At 43.0% G+C, this 21,165-nt stretch overlaps 1 protein-coding gene across 1 annotated transcript in view; it reads right to left on the reverse strand.

Annotated features, from left to right (window-relative positions):
- The window catches only part of PKHD1 (PKHD1 ciliary IPT domain containing fibrocystin/polyductin), a 237,385-nt gene extending 216,551 nt beyond the window's left edge, over window positions 1-20,834 (reverse strand). Inside the window, exons 1-20 of the mRNA XM_066180094.1 lie at window positions 20,087-20,834; window positions 19,756-19,862; window positions 18,608-18,685; window positions 17,486-17,630; window positions 16,438-16,537; window positions 14,308-14,365; window positions 13,359-13,437; window positions 11,070-11,144; window positions 10,339-10,403; window positions 9,662-9,701; window positions 8,774-8,844; window positions 7,342-7,443; window positions 6,616-6,711; window positions 5,399-5,534; window positions 4,427-4,541; window positions 3,335-3,610; window positions 2,798-2,884; window positions 2,090-2,183; window positions 1,486-1,628; window positions 699-829 (exon numbers count right to left, since the gene is read on the reverse strand). Of these exons, the coding sequence (XP_066036191.1) occupies window positions 699-829; window positions 1,486-1,628; window positions 2,090-2,183; window positions 2,798-2,884; window positions 3,335-3,610; window positions 4,427-4,541; window positions 5,399-5,534; window positions 6,616-6,711; window positions 7,342-7,443; window positions 8,774-8,844; window positions 9,662-9,701; window positions 10,339-10,403; window positions 11,070-11,144; window positions 13,359-13,437; window positions 14,308-14,365; window positions 16,438-16,537; window positions 17,486-17,630; window positions 18,608-18,685; window positions 19,756-19,807 (1,943 nt within the window). The 5' untranslated portion in view covers window positions 19,808-19,862; window positions 20,087-20,834. The remainder of the gene's footprint in view (window positions 1-698; window positions 830-1,485; window positions 1,629-2,089; window positions 2,184-2,797; window positions 2,885-3,334; window positions 3,611-4,426; window positions 4,542-5,398; window positions 5,535-6,615; window positions 6,712-7,341; window positions 7,444-8,773; window positions 8,845-9,661; window positions 9,702-10,338; window positions 10,404-11,069; window positions 11,145-13,358; window positions 13,438-14,307; window positions 14,366-16,437; window positions 16,538-17,485; window positions 17,631-18,607; window positions 18,686-19,755; window positions 19,863-20,086) is intronic.
- Between the last annotated feature and the right edge of the window lie 331 nt (window positions 20,835-21,165).

Consider the following 21,165-nt stretch of genomic DNA (forward strand, 5'->3'; position numbering starts at 1 on the left):
ATTAGTATTTAGCACAAGCCACATGCTCAGTGGTTTGTGACTACTCACCATGTCCTTGTTTGGTACCCCAGAGTGAGAAATGAGGATTTAGATCTCTGCTTATGTTTTCCCCTCTGAATCACTAGAGTGGGGTATGGGAGTGACTACACCTGCTTTATTTTTGGCAAAATACCACAACAGCATCAGTGACCTCAGTGGGGGTCAATCCAGAATTCGACCCCTCAGCTCTCTTCAAGCTCTTCAGACACTCCTCCTTTTTTAAAGTCTGCCTGCCTTAAGTTTTATGTCTGCTACCAAATGTTTTCTACTCACGGAATTTTAAGTGAAAAAAAAAAAAATCAAAGGCTACACCAATTTTCAAAGGGTGGAGTAAAAAAGTCAAGCAATTCTCTCTCTTACTGCAGAAAATCGACTGGGAAAGAAACAGGGGATTTTATGTTCTCAAAAATCTTCAAGTATACCTGTGTGTTACTGAGGTGTTATAGTGCACATAGCAAGAAACATGGAAATTTACTCATTAAATCCTCCAAAAAAGCATTGAAACACATTCCAGCAATGCCTCTGTAAGGACAAAGCTTTTGTCAGATTCCTCCAACTGACAAATTATTCCTATATAAATAAGAACTTCCCTCAGTTTTCCTGCTACACCTTCTTGCCATGGAAAATGTAATCGCTGATAATTTAAATTGTCTGGATACCTTTTAGAGTTGGTTTCATTGAAATCCCATTGGCAGGTGAGGTTTCTCCTCACTGGGCATGAAGAGACATTGGTGTAGGACACTGAGAGATGAAGGATGTTGCTCATATGGCCTTTATGTGCAAAACACACCTGCAAAAATGGGGGAAAGATTTTCACAAATCTAAACAGAGGTAATTTATATATAATGTACAAGATATTACAAGGAAAATATTCTATTTCAATTCTGGTTTAACACTGGGTTGTTTGGCCTGAGAAGAGAAGACTGGGGGGACCTTAAAGCCTCTTCCAGTGCCTAAATGGGCTCCAAGAGAGCTGGAGAGGGAAAAAGGGCTGTTTTGGCACCTAGGTGTGCCAACATCAAAATGACCCCTGGGGCTTCCCTGAAATTTTGAATCTATTCTTGTCAAAAGTAGGAGAAGATGAGCAGAAAAGTGGTCAATAATGGACCACCAAACAATAAAGGATTTTTTTCCTTTTGTCAAGAAATGGTTGCCCTCGCCCCTTCCACCTTTCTTCAACACCATCCCACTTTTTTCCTTTCCCACAGCAAGGGTTGTATTGCCAGGAACAGTTAACAGCCAGGTGTGTTAAACAGTATCTACATCTCAGCGATCCAAAACCACTCTCAAACCAAATAAAAGATGTTCTGATCTGTGCTAAGACAAGATGCTTGGTAGATTTGGGGGAATTGTAGGCTGACCAGATGACTTTATGTTGCTTTTGAGGCTCTGAGCATTCAGTGCCCAGTGCAAGCTTCTCGTTAAGAACATCCATTCACAACTCACATGCGTGTATTTAGTGAGGTCATATCTTGGTAGTGTTGATGAGGAAGTTTTCACCAGCTGGCTTGGTCTGTGGATGCTGAACCTCCCACAGAAAGGCTCTGTTCCACTGACAATGTGTCCTGTGGTGGTGATGTTCTTCATACCTGAGAGATATTAAAAAAAAAAAAAAAAAAAAAAAAGGAAATGAGAGGTTTCAAAGGGATTCAGAAGACACCAGTACAGTCAACATGCATGAAAATACAACAAGTAGGTATCCAAAAATTGTCAAACGATCCTACTCTAAGAGTTCTCCTGCCAGAGTTCAAGTGTTTGTACCACACTCTCAGGCACAGATTCCTGGGGTTATCCTGTACAGGCCCAGGAGCTGGATTTGATGACCCTTGTGGGTCCCTTCCAACTCTGGATATTCTACCACTGTAATTATTATATTGACCATGTTGTTTTTAATGCATACACACAACAAATAGATGACAAACATGAATATGTACTTATACACATTAAAAGTGTAAATTTACTGCCAGTACAAGTTTAAAGAACTTTTATGTCATAAAAGCAGATCAATTCTCACAATAAATACTGCTAATTTGCCACAGAAGTTCCCTACCTTCTTTCTCAAAACCACAGTGAAAAAGGATTTTTGCAGAAGTTGGCTCAGTTTCACATCCTACTGAAAGGAGTTCTTCTATTGCTGCTTGTACCTTTAAAAGAAGTTAAGGAAGTGAAGAGCACTCAGTTACAATCATTTCAGCAGACTTCAACCCACACATCATCACTTCATTTTTCATCAGCCAGGGCTCAGTGGCACAGCAGCTCTGAACCAAGCAGGTACCCAAATATTAAAAGAATAAAAATGTTAAAGAATAATATAAGAAAATTTATCTCAACTGAGTGTAAACTTTCATGTCTGACAGCTTTCAGGGGTGTGAGACATCCTCAGTCTAATGACTGTCATGGAGGCATCACTCAGGGTCACTTGAATGCTGACAAATTGCCCCATCAAGAGGACATGGGATGTAGAAGAAGCCAGAGCCATGTAACACACATCTGGCCTTGGAGAAGGAGTCCAAGGATCTGGATCAATGAAACTCCAAAACATTTGGATGTTGTGACAAGTATACACCTGGGAGTCAACATTCAAAAAAAAAAAAAATCCCTTTGTAAGACATTCTCAGAGAAAAAAAATCATCTACATCTCTACATCACATAAACTTTATCTCAGCTTCTGTGCCAAATCTTTACTTCTGTCAAGCACCAGAGCTCCACCAATTCCACCCCAGCAGAGAACCCTGTGTCTGTGTTTAATGGCACCTACCTGGTGAGCTGTAGCGTTTGTGGGGATCATTCTCAGCGTGTTGTTCCAGGAGATGCTGAAATAACCTGTACCAGACACAGTCAACATCTGGTGAAAAAGAGAAGCAAATTAAGAATTGAAAACAGACGCAAACTCCACGAGACACACACACTTCAAACCTGACATCTTCTACTGAGGAGGATTATACAGCCAGCACTTTGCCTTTTTAAGTCTCTGTGAACCAGAGCCATTTCAGCTACTCCTAAACTGCCCTTGACCTACAAGAAACAGGATTCTTACATTAACAGGAGAACAAGGGATACAGACCAGTGCAGCTGCAAGTGGTCCTTAAAGCTCCTGACCCACGGGAGTTTAACCACTAGGAAAAAAATTCCCCCATTCCTAAGTGTTTACACACACCTGCTAACGTATGAAAAAAACACAGACAACTTCAGCTCATGAAGCTGTTCTCATCAGCTGTCTCAGGAGGTTGAAAACAAGGTGGAAACACATTTTTTCACATCTAGCACCCACAAGGCAGCTGCAGGCAGCACTCACCTGCACTTCTGGAAGATGCAAGGCATAAGCCCGAATTTCGTGCCTCTCAGTGTAGTAGTTGTTCACCACATGGGGGTTCAGCCACGTGTTGTGGATCTGGACTCCAACTCTCATCCCCTTGCTGGGTGTCTCTGCATGATGCAGTGCTTCCAGGTAGTACCTTGAACCAGCAGTTAGCTCAAATTTCTGGGATTTTGGTTGCCAAAGTTCACTCCAGTTCTTCACCCAGTTCTCAGACCACTCTGAATTGCCAGCAGGGAGAGAAGCAATTCTCACCTGTGTGCAGAACAACCAAACCACAGACTCACAGAATGGTTTGGGCTGAAGGGGACATCAAAAACCATTTCATTCCACCTCCTGCCATGGGCAGAGACACCTTCCACTATCCCAGGTTGCTCCAAGCCTCATCCAACCTGGCCTTGGACATTTCCGGGGATCCAGAGCCAGCCACAGCTTCTCTGGACAACCTGTGCCAGGGCCTCACCACACTCTCAGGGAAGAATTGCTTCTTAATATCCAATATAAACCAACTCCCTTTCAGTTTGAAGCTGCTAAACCAGTTACTGACATTTCTCCAGCCCCAAAAAACATTTAGTCCAATGCCAAAGCTCCAAAAATAAAAAAAAAAACAAACAACATATTTGTGTTTATAACTGATAGCCGTGGGTTGATGGTTCACAACCTCCTTCCTGTTATATAGGGAAAAGCCACAATTTCAAAGAGCTTTGGTTTAAGGTTCAATCCCATAAAGAAGATAATTCCTATGGCTTATGCTAGCACTAATAACAGCTCCCCAAATAACTGTTCATGGATGGCTTCAGTTCAGACAGAAATGTGCTGAACTAACAAGTAAAAATCTTCTGGAAAAGACAATCACTTACTCTGGTTGCAACAATGATTTTTTTATGAGCTATATAATGGACAGGGCTGATGTAAAACATCAAAAATAATCACACAGATTTGACTCTGCAATAGATTCATAAGAGACAATCCATTGGGGAAATTCCAGCTTCTCATCACCTTAATTAAAACCCTTTTCATCCCCATTTTTCATTTTCATTTCCTCACATTTTTCTCTACCAAGAATAATACCTTCTGTTTTGGATCATGGGACAAACTTAAGTAGAGAGATGCCTGACCATCTGCCTGAATCCAGAAGGTGTAATTGTTGGTCTGAGGAGCCACAAAAAATCCACGGAGTCTGGAGCTGAGCAAAAATAGAATATTCATAATACAAAAGTTACAGAAAAAAAAAGAAAACAGCAACAACAACAACAAAAAAAAAAAAACCACAAAACAACAAACCATCCCCACACCCCACCTTCACATGTACACTAAGAAGAAAACATCTTTAAACCATTTTAACAATACAAACCTTGCTATTCTAAAGCTGAAATAACCTCAAAATGACCCAATTTCACATTAAATGTCAATGATGCTTTACAAAAGTTTCAAAAAGGAAAGAAAAAACAGTCCCATGAAACTAAGTATGATTTTGTTGGTGGCCACTTCAGTGCATTTCTTCTCAAACAAAAAAACCTGAACACGCAGGAAAAAGCCAAAACCACACCCAGAACCAAACAACAAAAACAGAGAAGTGGTAGAAAAATGTAAGAATTCATGCACATTGCAGTTTTTCAAGGTCATATCGGAAGAGGCAGTGGGAACCAACACAATTCAGGAATTTATGTATTTGTATTAACTCCACCTTTGCTGCCAACATCAGCTGACAACTGCCCCTCCACATCTGGCCAGAGCTCCAGCCCAAAATGGCCTCAAATGGCAGCTCCTTCTACTTCCAGAGCAATTTTATTTTTTTTTTAATCTCAGCATATCTAGGCCAGGTAGAGCAAAAATACTGAGGGAAGGCAAAAGGGGGGAAAAATAAAGCACTTCACTGCATATTTTAAGCTTCAAAAGGACCTGGGAGCAAAGGGTTTGCTTTGATTTATAGGAGCTATGCAGTGAGGCTCTGCTATAAAGAGCTGTCAGGTGTTTTTGCTACACCTTACACTGCTAAAGGTGATTGCCATGGCTCTGTCTCTTTTTAAGATCACTGAGTACCTGAAGGACTTCTTTGCCCCAGACAGAAACCTTACTGGGGAGCTGGCATTAGGTACAAACTGCCATCTGTATCCAGGACCTGCTTCTGTCAGATCAGAGGCATCATCCCAGACTTCAAAGAGAAGCCCTCTGTTTCCTAGAAAGTTAAAACAAAAGTATTCTCAGCAGCAGCCAGCAGAAATCCCAGAGCACATGCTGGAATCAGTGCTGTAGGAGGCAGGCCAGAGAGAAAATTTTAATAATAAATTGGTTCTGTTTGTAGGGTATTTTGCAGTCTAAGGCAGAACACAGATCTCGCCACAGGGAATTTGTTTTACCTTGAAATCCTCCACCAGAAATAACAGAACTATGAAGAGAGAAGAACTTCCAACCTGCTCACATGTCTGCTCTTGCAGGAAAAGGCGCTGAAATGACCCACAGTCAAAGTGAAGCCTCATTTTATGCACTGAAGTCTACTACTGCAATGGTCCACTCCAGGAGTGTCCCCAGAAACCTCTGCAGTAACTCCAGTTCAGCCATCCTTCCTCTAAATATTATCCATGCCTTTTTCCCCTCATTTTCCAGAGCCATGCTCATCAGCCTGACCTTCCTCCCACGATCTTCTGTCTGCACATGGTGGGCTGAGCTCTCCACCTTGGTTTTCCTGGCTACAGAATCACAGAATGGTTTGGAAGGGACCATTTGAGTTTATCCAGTCCAACCTCCCACCACGAGCAGGGACATCTCCAACCAGAGCAGGTTGCTCAGAGCTGCACCCAAAGTGGCCTTGAATGCTTCCAGGGATGGAGCATCTACCACCTTTCTGGGCAAACTGTGCCGTGGCCTCACCCCCCTCATTGTAAAAATATTCCTTCCTTAGAAATAATTTAAATAAACTCCCTTTTAATTTAAAATTATCACACCCTGTCCGATTACAAATAAAAGCCCCTAATAAAAGTTTATCCCCTTGTTTCTGAAAGGCCCCTTTAGGTACTCTGAGGAGCTCTCAGGTCTCCCTGGAGCCTTCTTTTCTCCAGGCTGGATAACCCCAGCTCTGTCATCAGTCTTTCTCACAGCAGAGGTGTTCCAGCCTTTGGATTATTTGTAGCCCCCTTCCCTACCACCCCAAAAGAAACTGACTTGATGTTGAAGCAGACAGTGTTTTGGAAAGTCGTGTTTCTTGATTGCATTAATCATCAAAGGGTTTTTGCTTTTCTGGGGCTTCAGGAACACCTCACCTGGCTGGGGGGCACCAAGTCTCCTGCCTTCACCAACAGGCTCCATGGTGCATTTGATTTCCCGGGGAGACACGTGCTTGACTTTGCAGGAAACACCTGCCAGCAGGGAAAGGAGACAAATGTGCTGTGGGAGACTTGGAAACACAGCTGAACTGCAGCAAAAACACATCTCAGAGTCATGGAATGGTTTGGGTAGGAAGGGAACTTACAAACATGTAGCTCCGAGCACCTATGGACAGGGTCACCTTCCACTAGACCAGGTTGCTCTGTTGAAGCTCCTTTTGGCACTGAAAAGTGCTCCAAGGTCTCCTTGGAGCTTTATTTTCTCCAGTCTGAACTGCCTCATCCCTCTCAGCCTTTCCTTATAGCATATGTGTTCTATCCCTCAGCTCATTTTTGCCACCCTCCTCTGGATTCATTCCAACAGGTCCATGATTTTCCTGTGCTGAGGACCCTGGATGTGGTACTCTGGGTGGGGTCCCACCAGGGCAGAGAGGCAGAATCCCCTCCCATCCACCTTGTTCCCAAAAGGGATCAGCATTTTGCCACAAGCCTGGGCTGGTACTACCAGCAAACAGAGCAGTTCATGCCCACAATCAGAATAACTGGACTTCCCGGAGGTGAGTCCTACAATTCCCACATCAGTATGCCTGAACATCTCTTGCATTTTGCAGTCAGGGCCAAAGTGTATTTAAAAAAATAAAACCCACGTGTTTCTGCTCTTACCTGCAGCAGTGACCTGCACTGGCTCCTCAAAGAAATCCCCAGTGACTGTGAGGTCAGTGCCCCCTGCCAGGCTCCCTCCAGCTGGGAACACGGAGAATATCTCTGCAGGGGAAGGAAAAGAGGGATCTGAGCACAAGCCTTGGAGTTTAATCCCAGCCCCATTTCTGGGAAAGCCTGAAGTACACTTCCACTGCTTCCAGCCAGAGCAGGCTCCTGTGAATGAAACCAGCTTCTCACTGATCCCTGTTTTTTGGCAGCCTCTGGGATGACACCAGGAATGAACAGTATGGATAATTTGACAGGGGGACCACTGCAATGGTGGGGCTGTTACTTAGCAGTGGCTGCATCTGTCATGCTCAGATTGCAAACTGCTCTGTTCTGTGCTACTGAGGATCTCTGGGGAAAAATAAAAAAGCAGAATTAAAACTGTTTTAATCCTGTTGACCTTCTCTGGCTCATGTCTCAATTTAGCCCATAGGTTTAAATGCTACCACTCTTTCCAATCATCCCTCAGACTTCAGGAACAAATGAAGGGAGTTGAATATCTGTGTCCACATCATGACCATGAGATTCTTTCAGGATTTTATCTGTTACAGGTGTGCCATTCCACAGGAAAATTATTTTTTTCTTTTTGATGACAATTACCCACTTTGCATTCATATTGGAGTTTAATCACCCAGTTCTACTTTTCTAGCTCTGGAAAAAAAATTACTAATAAGAAAAAGATGAGGGAACTTGGTCTATACCTGCATCTTTTTTGTTAATTCATCTGGTATTTAAACATTAATTTTACACTATTGACTAGCACAGTACTGTTTACTGGACTGATCTAGCAGACCTTTCTGTTCATGCTTTGCCCACAGCCAACTTCACGCATGGTTATTTCATTTCACTCTGCTTTAAATTGTAAATAAAGACAAAATTACCCTTCTTAACAGAGAGTTGTCTACAATACACCTTGAAACATCCCATGCAGGTTATTTTTAATGTATCTTAAGTAATTTTTTTAACTCATGGTGCAGCACCCTGCCATTCACCACTTATCCAGAACTCAGTTCTTGGAGTAGCTGATCACCTCCTCCCTGTAGCCAGGGTGGGAGCTCTCATCCTGAGTTCTGCATTTTCAAAATTTCAGCCTCACCAAACACAGAGTGATTTGAGGGAGGAAAGTTTCTCTATGAGCAACACCTCGATTTTGTAATTGATCTGACAGGACAAGGAAAATCACACATATTGATTGTTGTTGCCGTGGTTGTTGTGTAATTTTTGATCTGCAGCTTTTTGCTTAGTCAAGCCCATACCAGAGGACTGGAACACCAAACTGAGGACAGAACAGGATTACATCCCTGGAGAAAGCTGCAGTGAGAGGTTTTTTCTTAGATCACCTTGGGAGTGACAGAAGACAGTGCCAGCGAGATGGATCAGTGAATACCTGGATGAGTCTGATACATGAAAAGTTCTTGTTTGGCACTGATGAGCCAAGCACCTTTGTGCACTGCTGACCTGCAAGAGAGAAAATGCCTGAGAGATCCTGGGCTGTGTAAATAAAAAGCAGACCTTCATTTGGCAGGGTTGAACACACACTCTCCAGAAGAATAGTGGAATATTTCTGCAAGCTCCAACAACTCCTTTCACCAGCACATTGAGGCATTGATTCATGAGAGCCCATTACATGGCTGAAACACTTTATGAGAAGTACTAGCACATTGTAAAGTATGTTTTGACACGGTCAGAACCTGTTTTCACCTCCTTTTATGGTTTAATTCTTTCCCATTTGGATGAACAGTTAAAAGCAACGTGAAAGGATTTAATTCAGCTAGATTTAACAGAGCACAGAATGGTTTGAGTGGGAAGGGATGTTAAAGAAAATCCAGTCCCACCCCCTGCCATGGGCAGGGACATATTCCACTATCCCAGGCTGCTCCAAGCCCTGTCCAGCCTGGCCTTGGACACTCCCAGGGATCCAGGGGCAACCACAGCTTCGCTGGGAAACCTGTGCCAGGGCCTCCCCACCCTCACAGGGAAGGATTTCTCCCTAATATGCAATCTGAATCCATTCTCCTTCAGCCATTCCCTCTTGTCCTAGATAAGATCTCTTATGTTTTGGACACTGAAGGTAAAGTATAAAACACCAACGTGGAAATGCTTTGGGAGAAAAACTCCCCCATTTCTTTCCCAGTCAGACAACCATCTCAAGATAACAAAATTTTATTTCTGAGCAATGAAATGCATAATTCATCGTTCACTCATCCTGGACTCAAATGCAGCTGTATCCCCATGCAAAACCAGAGAAGAAGAGAGAAATTATTTTTTTACTCACTTTCCTTTGTTAAACACCAAGAAGCTGACATTGTGGGACCCTGGGGGAGAGAAAATTGATAATGCTTTAAGGCAGAAGTATGGAGTAAGTCCTACCAAATCTTGTCCTGCTTCCCTGGGCTTCATTCTCCTTTCCTTACATTTTCCTTACAACAGTAAGGAAAGTCTATTTTACATATTTAGCTCACAATACCTTTCCTAAACAGGAAGGCTGGAGCTCAAAGCCTCCACAAGAAATTAGAAACTTGTTCAGAGTGCTTGGAAGTGAAGAAAAATGAAAGGGAACTCCCCCTGCTGCTGGAGAGACTGTGAATAGAAGGGAATACCCAATTTATTCCTCTAATAAAGCACTAAAGGGAAGGTCCATGACAGACAAGAAGAATAAAAGTAGAAAAATGAGCAAAGAGCCCAAATCACCCTGTTGGCTGTCAGCAATGTCCACATCATGTCCTGGTTTCCCTTCATGCTCTCCCAGACTGTGCAGAGGACACAAACCACGGCAGGGGCTGTGCTGAAGGCTGGCAACCCTGAAGCTAAAGCTGGTTTTATGAACTCAGCCCTGAGCCACATTCCAACTTTGGGGACAGAACTCAAACTCATGACAGACACCCTCCTCCCTTCATCCTCTGGAGTTGCAGGAGTGACAGAAACCCGTGGGTTTTATCCCTTTTCACCAACCTATGTGGTTCCCTTCCAGCCGGCACTGCAGAGTCCCCAGTCCATCCTTCACCTGAAGAGGGTAACTGTAGAGGGACAAAGGGCTTCACTGAGCCTTGGGAGCAAAAAATAAGCAAAATATAGTAGAATCAACTAACCAGTAGAAGATGTGGGCTTGTACACCCAAGATAGTCATGATTTTCTGTATTTAGAAACATGGGAGTGAAGCAGGTGGGATGGGAGAGGAACAACCCTTCTTCCCATTAATATCAAGAGTTCAGCAGCTTAGGAGGATGTCTCCCAGCAGCAGCACTCCAGCTTGGCTTCTTTACACCTGTTTCCAGAAGCTGATGCTGTTGGTGGCCTTCAGAACACCCCCTTGAAATAAAAAAAAGACTGAGCAGGGACAAATGCAGGCACAAGGTGAATAGGACAAAAATGTTTCCCCTCTACTTGCTCCTCTGCAGGTTCCTAAACTGAGAATGAGCACGTGAGCAATTAAAACAGATGTGCTGGCACTGCATCAACCCTCTGGAGTCATGGAATGACACAATTCCCATCATTAGCTCACATTTACATTTAAGTGGTTGAAGCTGCAGAAAGCCGGCAACCCTCACCCACCCCATCACGGACCATAACTCCCCAGGGTCTCTCTCTATTTTAAGCCAAAGCAGAAGAGTTTCTCCAAAAGCCACAAATATTTTTGTGCACAAGCTTGCACCAACACAAACCCAAAGTATACAAGAACTGACGCGCTTCCAGCTCTCCTGTCAGCAAAAGAGCAGAGACTGATCCATCCATCTCCTTCTGATGTAAGAACAGCTGGCCTGGGAAGGGAAAAAAAAAGAAAAGAAAAAAAAAAAAAAAAAAAGATATGATGTGATACAGATGAAAACCTGATCCTGTTAAAATCAGCAGCCGATATTTTCCGAAGGGAGAGGAATTTCCCCCCACTTGTATCTAACATTTATTAACCATTTAGAAAATGGGACAAGCCTTAATCTCTCATCTCTGTACTTGCAAACTGCATTCCCCAAATACTGTGGGAACTGCAGCTCTGCGAGAGTGCAGCAGGGCACTCTTGGAGACACCTCATGCCAGCTCTGAATGATCCAATCTGTCCTCCCTGAGGGCAAGGATGAACTCCAGGAGGGCAATACCCACCCACACCTTCCAAACCAGCAGGCAGCATCAACTTCAGCAAGTACAATCAAGATGCAGCTCAGACATTTCTTTATCTCATTGAGGAAAAACACTACAAACAACTTCAGCAGAAATCACCCAAGCTCCTAATAAAAAATTTAAATATCTGTTCCTTAACAATCAATATGGGACAACTTCCACGGGAGAGGAGGAAGAAGGTGGGAGGAATAAATTCAGAGTAATCAGCAGAATAAGCAAAAGCTGGCAATGATTCCTTGAGAATTAACAGGCAATTAAAGGAAATAGGCAATTAAAACCTGTAATGCAAACACTTTGTGATGACCCAACCCTCACATTGCAGTTTCCTATGGCTTGTGTTTCAGAATGTAGTTTTATGAGGTTTTTCTAAAAGAACTTGCTTTTATAATACAGGTGGCTGATATTGAGAACCTTTCCTTTTACAGAAGTTTAAAAAAAAAATCAGTTCTGCCAGATGATTGTTCAGCATCACTGGACCAGTGCATCCCAGACAGAACAAGCAAAAAGGTGCAGAACACACTTGAAAGTAGAAAAACCCTTCCCTCTTTTTTTTTGCTCCAAATCCTGAATTGGCATGACTGAGTGACAGGCTGCTCTGGTCAAGTCCAAGTCCCCACCTGGTACCTATTTCCTAACACACCAAAAATGGGCAAATTATTCATGTGGAGCTACAAAGGGAACCTGTCTGGTATGCTGGGATTTTGAGGCCATTTCCTTTTGGTGAGGTTGAGCTGTAAATGAGTAATCTGGCAGCAGAGCACTGCAGGCACATCCAGCCTGCACTCAGACAGAGCAGCCTTTCTTCCCCTTGATCAAAGGTTCCAGGGCTCCACCAGAGGCAGGTAAAACAATAACTGATACCAAACAAAGGATGCTGATGTGCACAGTGCAGGGGTGGCATGGCAGGAATCTGCACTGGACTTTCCTTCACACCAGCAAGGAGTTTAATCACTTAGCAAGGGACATTTCCAATCAGTTTGAGAAGTCATTAAAAAGCATCTCATTGTTAGATATCTGCTGCTTCAATTAAAAATTTTAACTACCAAGAATATATACCTTTCCTGGCTCCTGAAATGACCCTTAAACTGTCAGCAGAGTAACTGTGGATTAATAGTTTATCTTTAAAATACTTACCTGTGCTTAGTTTTTTGCTGCCATTAGCACAGAAATCATGAATTAACATTTGACAATACATCCATACGTATGGAAATATAGATGACACACAGCAGGACAGTGTTGATGCTTTTTTTGTATCCACTGCATTTAAAGGGGCTGCTATCCTAAAATAAGGGGGTTTTTTTAATCTACTATCTTTTCTCTGTTGCATGTAATCACAGAAGCAACATAAAAAAAAAATTCAAACCTCTCAGAACAAGGAAACAAATACAGAGTGTTTAAAACTGTGAACAACAAAGCCTTTTGTCTCAAAATACTTCTCTTTAGTCTTCTGGTTCACCAGAGCATCTGCTTCAAACTAATAGACTTTTTTCTAAAAAAAAAAAATGCAAATGGAAAGGGGAAAATTTATTTAACTTTTCGACTCTGACATTATTTTAATTAGTTAAATTTTAATTTGCTAGCCAAAATAAAATCTACAGCAGCCAGCTGCAATTACAGTACAATTCACACTGAGCTGTGATTGACTGTGCTGCCAGTAAACAAACCAACCAGCTTAATGGACCAGTTGCAATTAGATTAACAAAGTTTGCTGGAGCCCAACTCATGAGCTGCAATAAACCACAAAGGAAGTAAATGGCAATTCTGGGCCAACTGGTTGCAATTTATTGCTGTCGAGGAGGCTGATGGAAGAAATGCCAATTTACAGGGACTGCAGCAGATAGCTGAGAGTTCATAATTACCCATCAATATAATCCACGTTGAAGTCCAGGGTCTCATATCTCCCAGCAATTGTCTTCCCATGAATCTCTATTAAATTTCCTGTTTAAGAGAAAATGGAAATTGAAAAGAGTCTTTTAAAAGCAGAGAACTTGTTTGCAGATTTTCTGAGCTGAACAAAAGGAATTCATGGTCTTTATGAATTTTTCAGGGGTTCCTGCACTGAATGTACTCCCAGCTTCTACCATGGCTCAAGATGATTTTGTACTTAATTTACTTTTCTAAATGCACGTGTCTTTGTTTCCCACCAAAAAAAAATCCAAATACATTCCAAATTTTTTTGCAGATGTGTATTTGCACAGATCTGACAATTTTTCCTCAACTCTTGTTAACTAAAGCCCACTTTCTAACCCAATGCCGCTGTAGAACCTCATGAGACAACCAAAATTACAAAATTTTTGTACACCAGACAGGTTAAAGGTCTAAGTTAAAGGTCTAAAGAAGGACCTTGGCAGAAGTGTGGCCAAATTATTCTCCTGCTCTTCATTCACACTGGGAGGTGAAACATCCATCCAGCTAACACAGAAACCTCCATACTGACACCATGAAGGCAGGAGAATCTAGAGCTGAACGACACCTGAAAACAGTTGGAAATTAGGGATTGATTTAGATTGACTTGCATCTGTGTGATATAATCACCCATGTGACTATCTGAACTCTTGAGAGACCAAAATCTTTTGATTAATCTTGACTTTGAGGATCAAATTTTCAATTTTCTCTAAAGAAACCTGGAAATACAGGAGAAATAGAAACGGGGGGGGGGGGGGGGGGGGGGGGGGAATCTCCCATATCCCAGTTAATTTTTCAGACCAAAATCAGTGAATGACTTCTTTTGTGACTTTAAAGTCTGTGCTAAAACCCCAATAAGCAAAAGGTCTGTATGGCATTACAGATTAAAGAAAGGTCCCATACCTGGGGTGCCAGATGATGGATTAATTTGGTAAACCACAGGTGTCTGCTCAGCTGAGAACTGCAAAGGGAAATTTGCAGTGAAAAGTCAGCTATTTCTGCAGCAGTCCTACCCCACCTGACAGCGCATTTCTCACAGCCCGGCCAGCAGCTGCCTTTCAGGGACTCACACCCCACATCTAATCTTTGAAGCAGAGTCCTGCTCTGGGAAGGAAGCAAAGAGAATTCTTCCTTTCTAACCCCCTCTCCATTCAGAATCTGGATTTGTGACATTTTTACATCTTCTTTTGTGCCTGAATTGCCCACCCTGGCTCAACCCAATGTCAGAAGACACTGTTTAATACACTATCAAATTTCTAAGTCATGCTTTAGCTGAAGTTAAAACTTGCATTTTATCTTTAATGGTGACACACTTTTTCTTCCCAATAGTATGTCCTTCAGAACAATTTCATCATCATAGATGTGAAATACTTCAGCCACTCCTTGGCAAGTTTGTTGGATACTTTAAGGCAGTGGAGCAAAGGCTTTGTCTTGGCCTATCTTACAGCAATACAACTCAGATTTTTGTGGGGAAAGGAGCACCTTCACCTCTGAGGAAAAAAACCTTGAAAATCATCAAGCCCAACCATTAACCCAACACTGCTAAATCCAGTAAAACATATCCCCAAATGCCACATCAGCATGGTTTTTCAATCCCTCCAGGGCTGGTGATTCCACCTTCCCTGGTGTTTGACAATCCTTTGGGGAAGAAATTTTCCCTAATATCCAATCCAAACCTCCCCTGGTGCAACCTGAGGCAATTTTCTCATCCTGTATCTTGTAACCTGGGAGAAGAGGACAACCTCCCCCCGGCTGCATCCTTCTGTCAAGGAGTTGTGGAGAGTGAGAAGGTCCCCCTGAGACTCCTTTTCTCCAGGCTGAGCCCCCACAGATCCCTCATTAGATTTGTGCTCCAGACCCTTCCCCATCCTTTTTGGACTTGCTCATCCTCCCCACCTCCTTTATGAGCCCCCTCATGTCCTTGCTGGCACTTACAGATGCTGCTCACAGCCCAATAAATACCATAAAAAATTAATTTGTTGCATTAATTCAAAGAGACCATTGCATATTTCAGGGGTTTTTCCTAAGCTTTCCTTGAAGCCCATTCCCTTTCAGAGCTCACCCTTTGCCTTCCCTCCTACTTCTGCTCATGTTAAAAATCAGTGAGCAGACACAAACTACCTCCAGCAATGGCCACTTCTGGGGAGCAAAGGCAGCACCACACCAGGCTGGAGAAGATGTTGAGAAAGAAGCCAAAAGCAGCATGAAATTGGGGCCACTGGCTGACACAGTGCCACTTTGGAGCTGCTCAGACTTGTTGCTGCCTGCAGCAGCTTTTCCAATCTAATGCGGAGGCAAAATTAATTTTTAATACCCGTAGCTCCCGGGGCCCAGCCCCAAAACAAAGAGACACACTGTGGTTTATTTAGCTTGGAATGTGCCTCATTAACAGCATCCCCTGGTGATTTTTCATCAGCTCTCTAAGCTAGCTGAACCACCCAATGACTCTTCAGCTTTAATGTGCAATTTACTGAAAAGGCTGGGGGTTTTGTTCAAAGTTAGCACAGAGGTGGGATGTGGCTTCCAAACACACCAGGCCTCATCCCAAAGCACAGTCATGGTTAAGGATTCTGTTCTGCAGGAGATCACAGAATCCCAGAATGGTTTGAGTTGGAAGAGACCTCAAAGGCCTTCTCATTCCACACCTCTGCCATGTGCAGGGACACCTACCACCATCCCAGATTGCTCCAAACCCTGTCAAACCTGGCCTGGAACACTTCCCAGGGCCTCACGTTGTGTGCCAGGGCCTCACATTAAACAGTTTTTTCTCTAACATCCAATCCAAACCTACTCTCTTTCAGTTTGAAGCCATCCCCCTTGGTTCTGTCTCGAACATGCCTTAGCAAAAAGCCTCTCCCCACCTTTCTTTAGCTTAGGGTTGGAATTGAATGGTCTTAGAGGTCCCTTCCAATCCAAATCATTCCGTGATTCCAACCATTTCAATGCATTTCCTCTGACACAATGTCGAAGCTTCACTCCCTTCAGTACCCTGGGCTTTCTTTATCCTCACTTCTGCCCTTGCTTGGCGATTACCTTGAAAGAATAGTTCTCTTTCTCCACCTCAGTCAGGTTGTTAACCACATGTCCTTTAAAGATCACCTCCACGTAGTACAAACCCTCCTGGGGTGAAGACCTAGGTGGAAGAAAATGTGTAATATTATATTATTTTTATACAAATTTTGTTTAGGAAATGTCAAGTCCTTTACAGAGTATCCATTCACAGCAAGTCCACTGAGACTACCATGGAGCAAAAGACTAACACTGTCAGCCCAAACTTCACACATATGAAGCAAAACTTTAAAATAACATTTTAAAAGTAGAAACACAGCAAGAAATCACAGTTAAGAGCAGAAGGTGATAGAACTGCATCACAACTCTACCCAAATTACTGTTAATGCAAAACACAAACATTGTCACTGGGCATGCACAGAAAATAATTGTTATTCATTAGAAATAAAACGACCCAGGGCTGCCCAGATCTGCAGGGCATCTTGATCCTGGTCCACAAATTAATGCTGCACCCTTGATTCACACAGCTTCCCACCACAGCACCCAGCAGAATTAATTTCCAGCCAAATCATAGCAGCAAAATATGCAAGAATCCCATTAGGTTCCTCTTCAGACACCCCAACCTCCCAGTTCAACAAGCTGTGTTAAAGCTATGACAGAATAGAAAACAGGCAGCTTAAACTGCCCAGCTACCAAATTTATTTCCTGTTCTATTCATAACCTCTCTCTATCACCTTGGACAGGTCAAGGACACCAAAAGCTGGTAGTGTCTCCTCCAAGACTTTCTTGGGAGTTTTGCATCAGAGAGCTAGATGTCTACAAACCTTTGGAGGTCTGAGTCTGGACTGCCCAGGAAGCCTCTCTGTGTCCCTCATGGCTCAAGGTAGCCTTGTGCTCCATGAATTTGACGCAAGAATAAATCAGCCCAGGTTAGAAGGTTCTCAGTGAGGCAACAGTAGCAGCTGTAGGAATTCTTTCAACTCCCAAGCTGCCTGTGCAGGCACTGAAGGAAAATAAGGATCCTGTTTGACAAAGGGCAAGGTCTCACCCACAGTGTAACTATGGATCATACCTTGTTCTGCACCTGATAGAGGGGAAGTCCAAGTACAGAGGAGAGACATCACACGGCAGCCTGGGAAGGTCTGGATTCACCAGGGACACCTCCAACTGGGATGCACTGGCTGGAGAGACAGATTCTAGCTGGTGGGATGTTGAGCCTAAGCAAGAAAGTCAACCAGAAGAGCTCTGTGAGGAAAAGATGACTCCCAGCTGCACAACAAACATTTTTGGAGGTACAACCCAGCTTCACTAGGAATAATGCTTAGAGCGCTTGATCAGGCTTTTTAAAACCACGTCTGTGTAATTTCACATTGTGGTGATTTAACCCCAGCTGCCAACTCAGCCCCACATAGCCACTCACTCACCTTTCCCCCAGGGGGATGGGGGAGAGAATTGGAAGGGTAAAACCCACGTCCCCAAGTGCACTTCCACACATCTTTTAAATCCCCCTGGTGACTCTACCACTGCCCGAGGCAGTCTGTGCCAGCTAACAACCTTGCACTGGTTCAGAAACCAACTCTCTTCCCAATGAATAAATATTCATCACTGTGGAAAAGCAGACCTAGACTTGTACAGTTGGTTTCGGGCCCAAATGGACATGACATATAATTTTCCGTGATTTTTACTCAGATCTCATGTTTACAATAAGAGTTGTAAACGCTCCAGCATTACAGAACATATGAAGGGAGCAGATTTTTAGCTTTTCTCCAATAAAAGGACAGGAGCAGGGAAGAAATTTCTATCCCTACATCTGCAAAAATAAAGTAAACTTTTTGACTTCTGTTGCTTAGATATAAACCTTCAGCAATAGTGATTATTTCACTATTATAAAGTTTAAAGATTATAAAGTGATAATTTCAAGCTGATTTCATGTTATCAGCATCACAGCCTATGGGTCTGTTGGGTAGGTTTTGTAACTCCAACCACAAATCTGAGAAAGGAGCTGATTATCTGTTATTTTTACATTCCTGGATGGAAAGGCCAGGTTGGAGGGGGTTTAGAGCAACCTGGGATAGTGGAAGATGTCCCTGCCCATGGCAGGGGGTGTGGAACAAGATGATTTTCAAGATCCCTTTCAATCCAACCTTTCTATGATTCTATTTCAACACATACTTCATAAGAATTTAAAGCTCACCATCCAGAGTGATGGTAATCCATGTTCCTCCAGCAATGCTGCCCTCATGGGGCTTGATGAGTGATCCTGAGGCTCTCCCTGCAAAAACAAACCAGCTCCATCAGGCTGAAGGGAAATGCAAATGTCTAAAACACTTTATTCAGGAAGAGACACAGTGGTCTGAGAGCTGTATTCATGTTATCCCACCCTTTATTTAATTTCTCCTTCTCAGGTACCCAAATTAATCATGTAGCCCATCCTTTTTCCCCCCACCTCTCTCCTCCATTTACAGCTCCCCTCAGGGAAGTGTTGATGCCTTCAGGGCTTGGTGAACCAAGCTACAGCCTGAGCCTCATGTCATCCTCAAGAATTAAAGATGATTAACTTAAAATTTATGCCTTCATCTCTCAAAGAAGAGATGTTTGCTGACTTCTGTGCACCCTATCAAAATTAAGGCTGCCTACAAAATATACCTTCTTCTGGCTCCAAGACAGCCTGTCCAGCTATTTCCTTCTGAAGTCCTTAGGAAAGACATACAGGCATGGAAAAGAACTCCTGCTTCATGGTGTTAAGTCACCTATAACCTGCTATTCCATGTCTTCCATAAAAGTACCAAATTCCTTAGATAATTTAGAATTTATTTTGGGTACCCTCATTCTCTGAAGCTGAGAGATGAACCAGCATTTGGCTTCTTTTTATGCAGCCTCTGACCAGAATTTTCCAGAAGTCATTTTATAGTGCTATCCAGTTTTCTGATTAATATTTCAGGAGATTTCCAACTTTTTAGCTGTGTTTGGATGCAACTTGATCAAACATCAGCATTGATCACTGAAGCCAAATATTGGATGCTTTTGTATCATGAACCCTTAATGTCAGCATGCAGAGAGTGACATTTTTATCATCAAGTGAACAAAAACCAATAGGTATGATTTGAACTCAGGTAGAACACAGAGAATTAAAAATTAATCCAGAAATCTCCTCTATGTCTATGGAAATAATGCCATGGAAAACCAACAATAAGGGTGGACAATGTCCAGTGCGCCACAGTCAATATCCCATAGTTTTCAACGCCTTTTAGAGGCTCTTCTCCACATTTCACAGGCAGTCTGTATCCAACCCCTTCTGGATTTTACAGGTGTGGTTGGAGACAACACCTCTCCATCACCCACCTGACAAGAATATCAGCCCAGCACTCAGCAGGTATGTTCTCCAAAGGTTCATCTTGAACAATGCATGAGGAATTCAAAAGACTCTGGCTCCAGGACCTTCCCTGTAACTTTAAAACAAACCCCATCTGTATTCTTTGTTCTCACTGCACACCTGTGGGAACAACAGCTGTGAACTCTAATAAATTAAAAACATAAACATTTGAGTAACACACTGCAAAATGCACAGCTCAGAGTCTGGCACCCTGGTGCAAGTGAATGTTGCATTTCAAAGCAGGGGCAGAAAATATAATTTGGATTTAATTTTATTATTCTTTTCAGGACTTTTTCTTACCTTATTCAATTTGTTCCTCCTCCATTCCTGTGATGAGTGAAGTGCAGGGGCTCCGTTACTAGCACAAGAGCTCCACCCCCTTTGGCATCAGCTCTGCCACAGATTTCAGGCTGGGGTTGTGTCAGTCACTCTGCCCAGGGCTGAAACCCACCAGACAAACTTCCCAAAAGGCTCAAATCCCGTCACAGACAGCTCAAAGCTCTCCATTGAGGGTGCTTAATTATTAACCTAAGCCACTTGCTGCTATTAACTGTTTTGTTCCAAGAATTTAATAACCATAACATAAATAACCTGGGATTATTCTCCCACTGATGTATGGTTAAGTCCTCCAATAGGAGGACAATTAACCCATTTTATCTTTTTTTTTTTTTCTTTTTTTTTTCTTTTTTTTGCCTCCTACAACACGACAGCAAAAGTGTTTCTTGATATGCTGATGTTCAACCTGGGAGTGACTTTCACAGCAAGTGAACTTCAATGCTCCCTTACATATTATTAATTCAATTTTTCCATGGTATTCCCAACAGCATCTGCTGGGAATTCTGCCCAAAGCCTGTTTAGATCCCTTATCACTTCTCAAGTGGCTTTAACCCTGCAAGTCTTTTTCCCTGTGGAATAGAGGGCAGTGGACTTGCACAGGGTTATTATTTATGGCCTGGAGAGCCTTGGCTGCTGGGAAGATGCAATCCAGCCTCCCTCAGATACTGAGCAGCATCTCTACTCCCACCTCTGCCCTCCTCTGTTTGAAGCCCAGATGGATTTTGACAGAGTCCCTCAATTGGTTGCTGAGCCCCTGCCCTGTTATGGAAACCTTCATGGAAGTTTCCACTGAAATTTGCAGGAAGTTCCCAGACCCCAGAGCATAACTGAGGTTTAATGAGTTACCACACACCAAACAGCAGCAGAATGTGCTCATGCTCTCACCTCAGCCCCAAAGGGAGCTGAAACAGGCTTGCTCAGGTTCCTCTTCAGCCTCAGTGGCACAAAGTCACGGGCAATCAACCCTCAGGGGAGATCTGGAGCCCTGCCCAGCAGTGGAACCAGTTGTGCTTGGTTTATTCTTAGGCCAAGCCTCAGTGTCT

Source organism: Chamaea fasciata, unplaced genomic scaffold (genome assembly GCF_029207755.1).
Source record: "Chamaea fasciata isolate MVZ Bird 193981 ecotype frontalis unplaced genomic scaffold, bChaFas1.0.hap1 SCAF_3, whole genome shotgun sequence".
NCBI classification, from domain to species: Eukaryota; Metazoa; Chordata; class Aves; order Passeriformes; family Sylviidae; genus Chamaea; species Chamaea fasciata.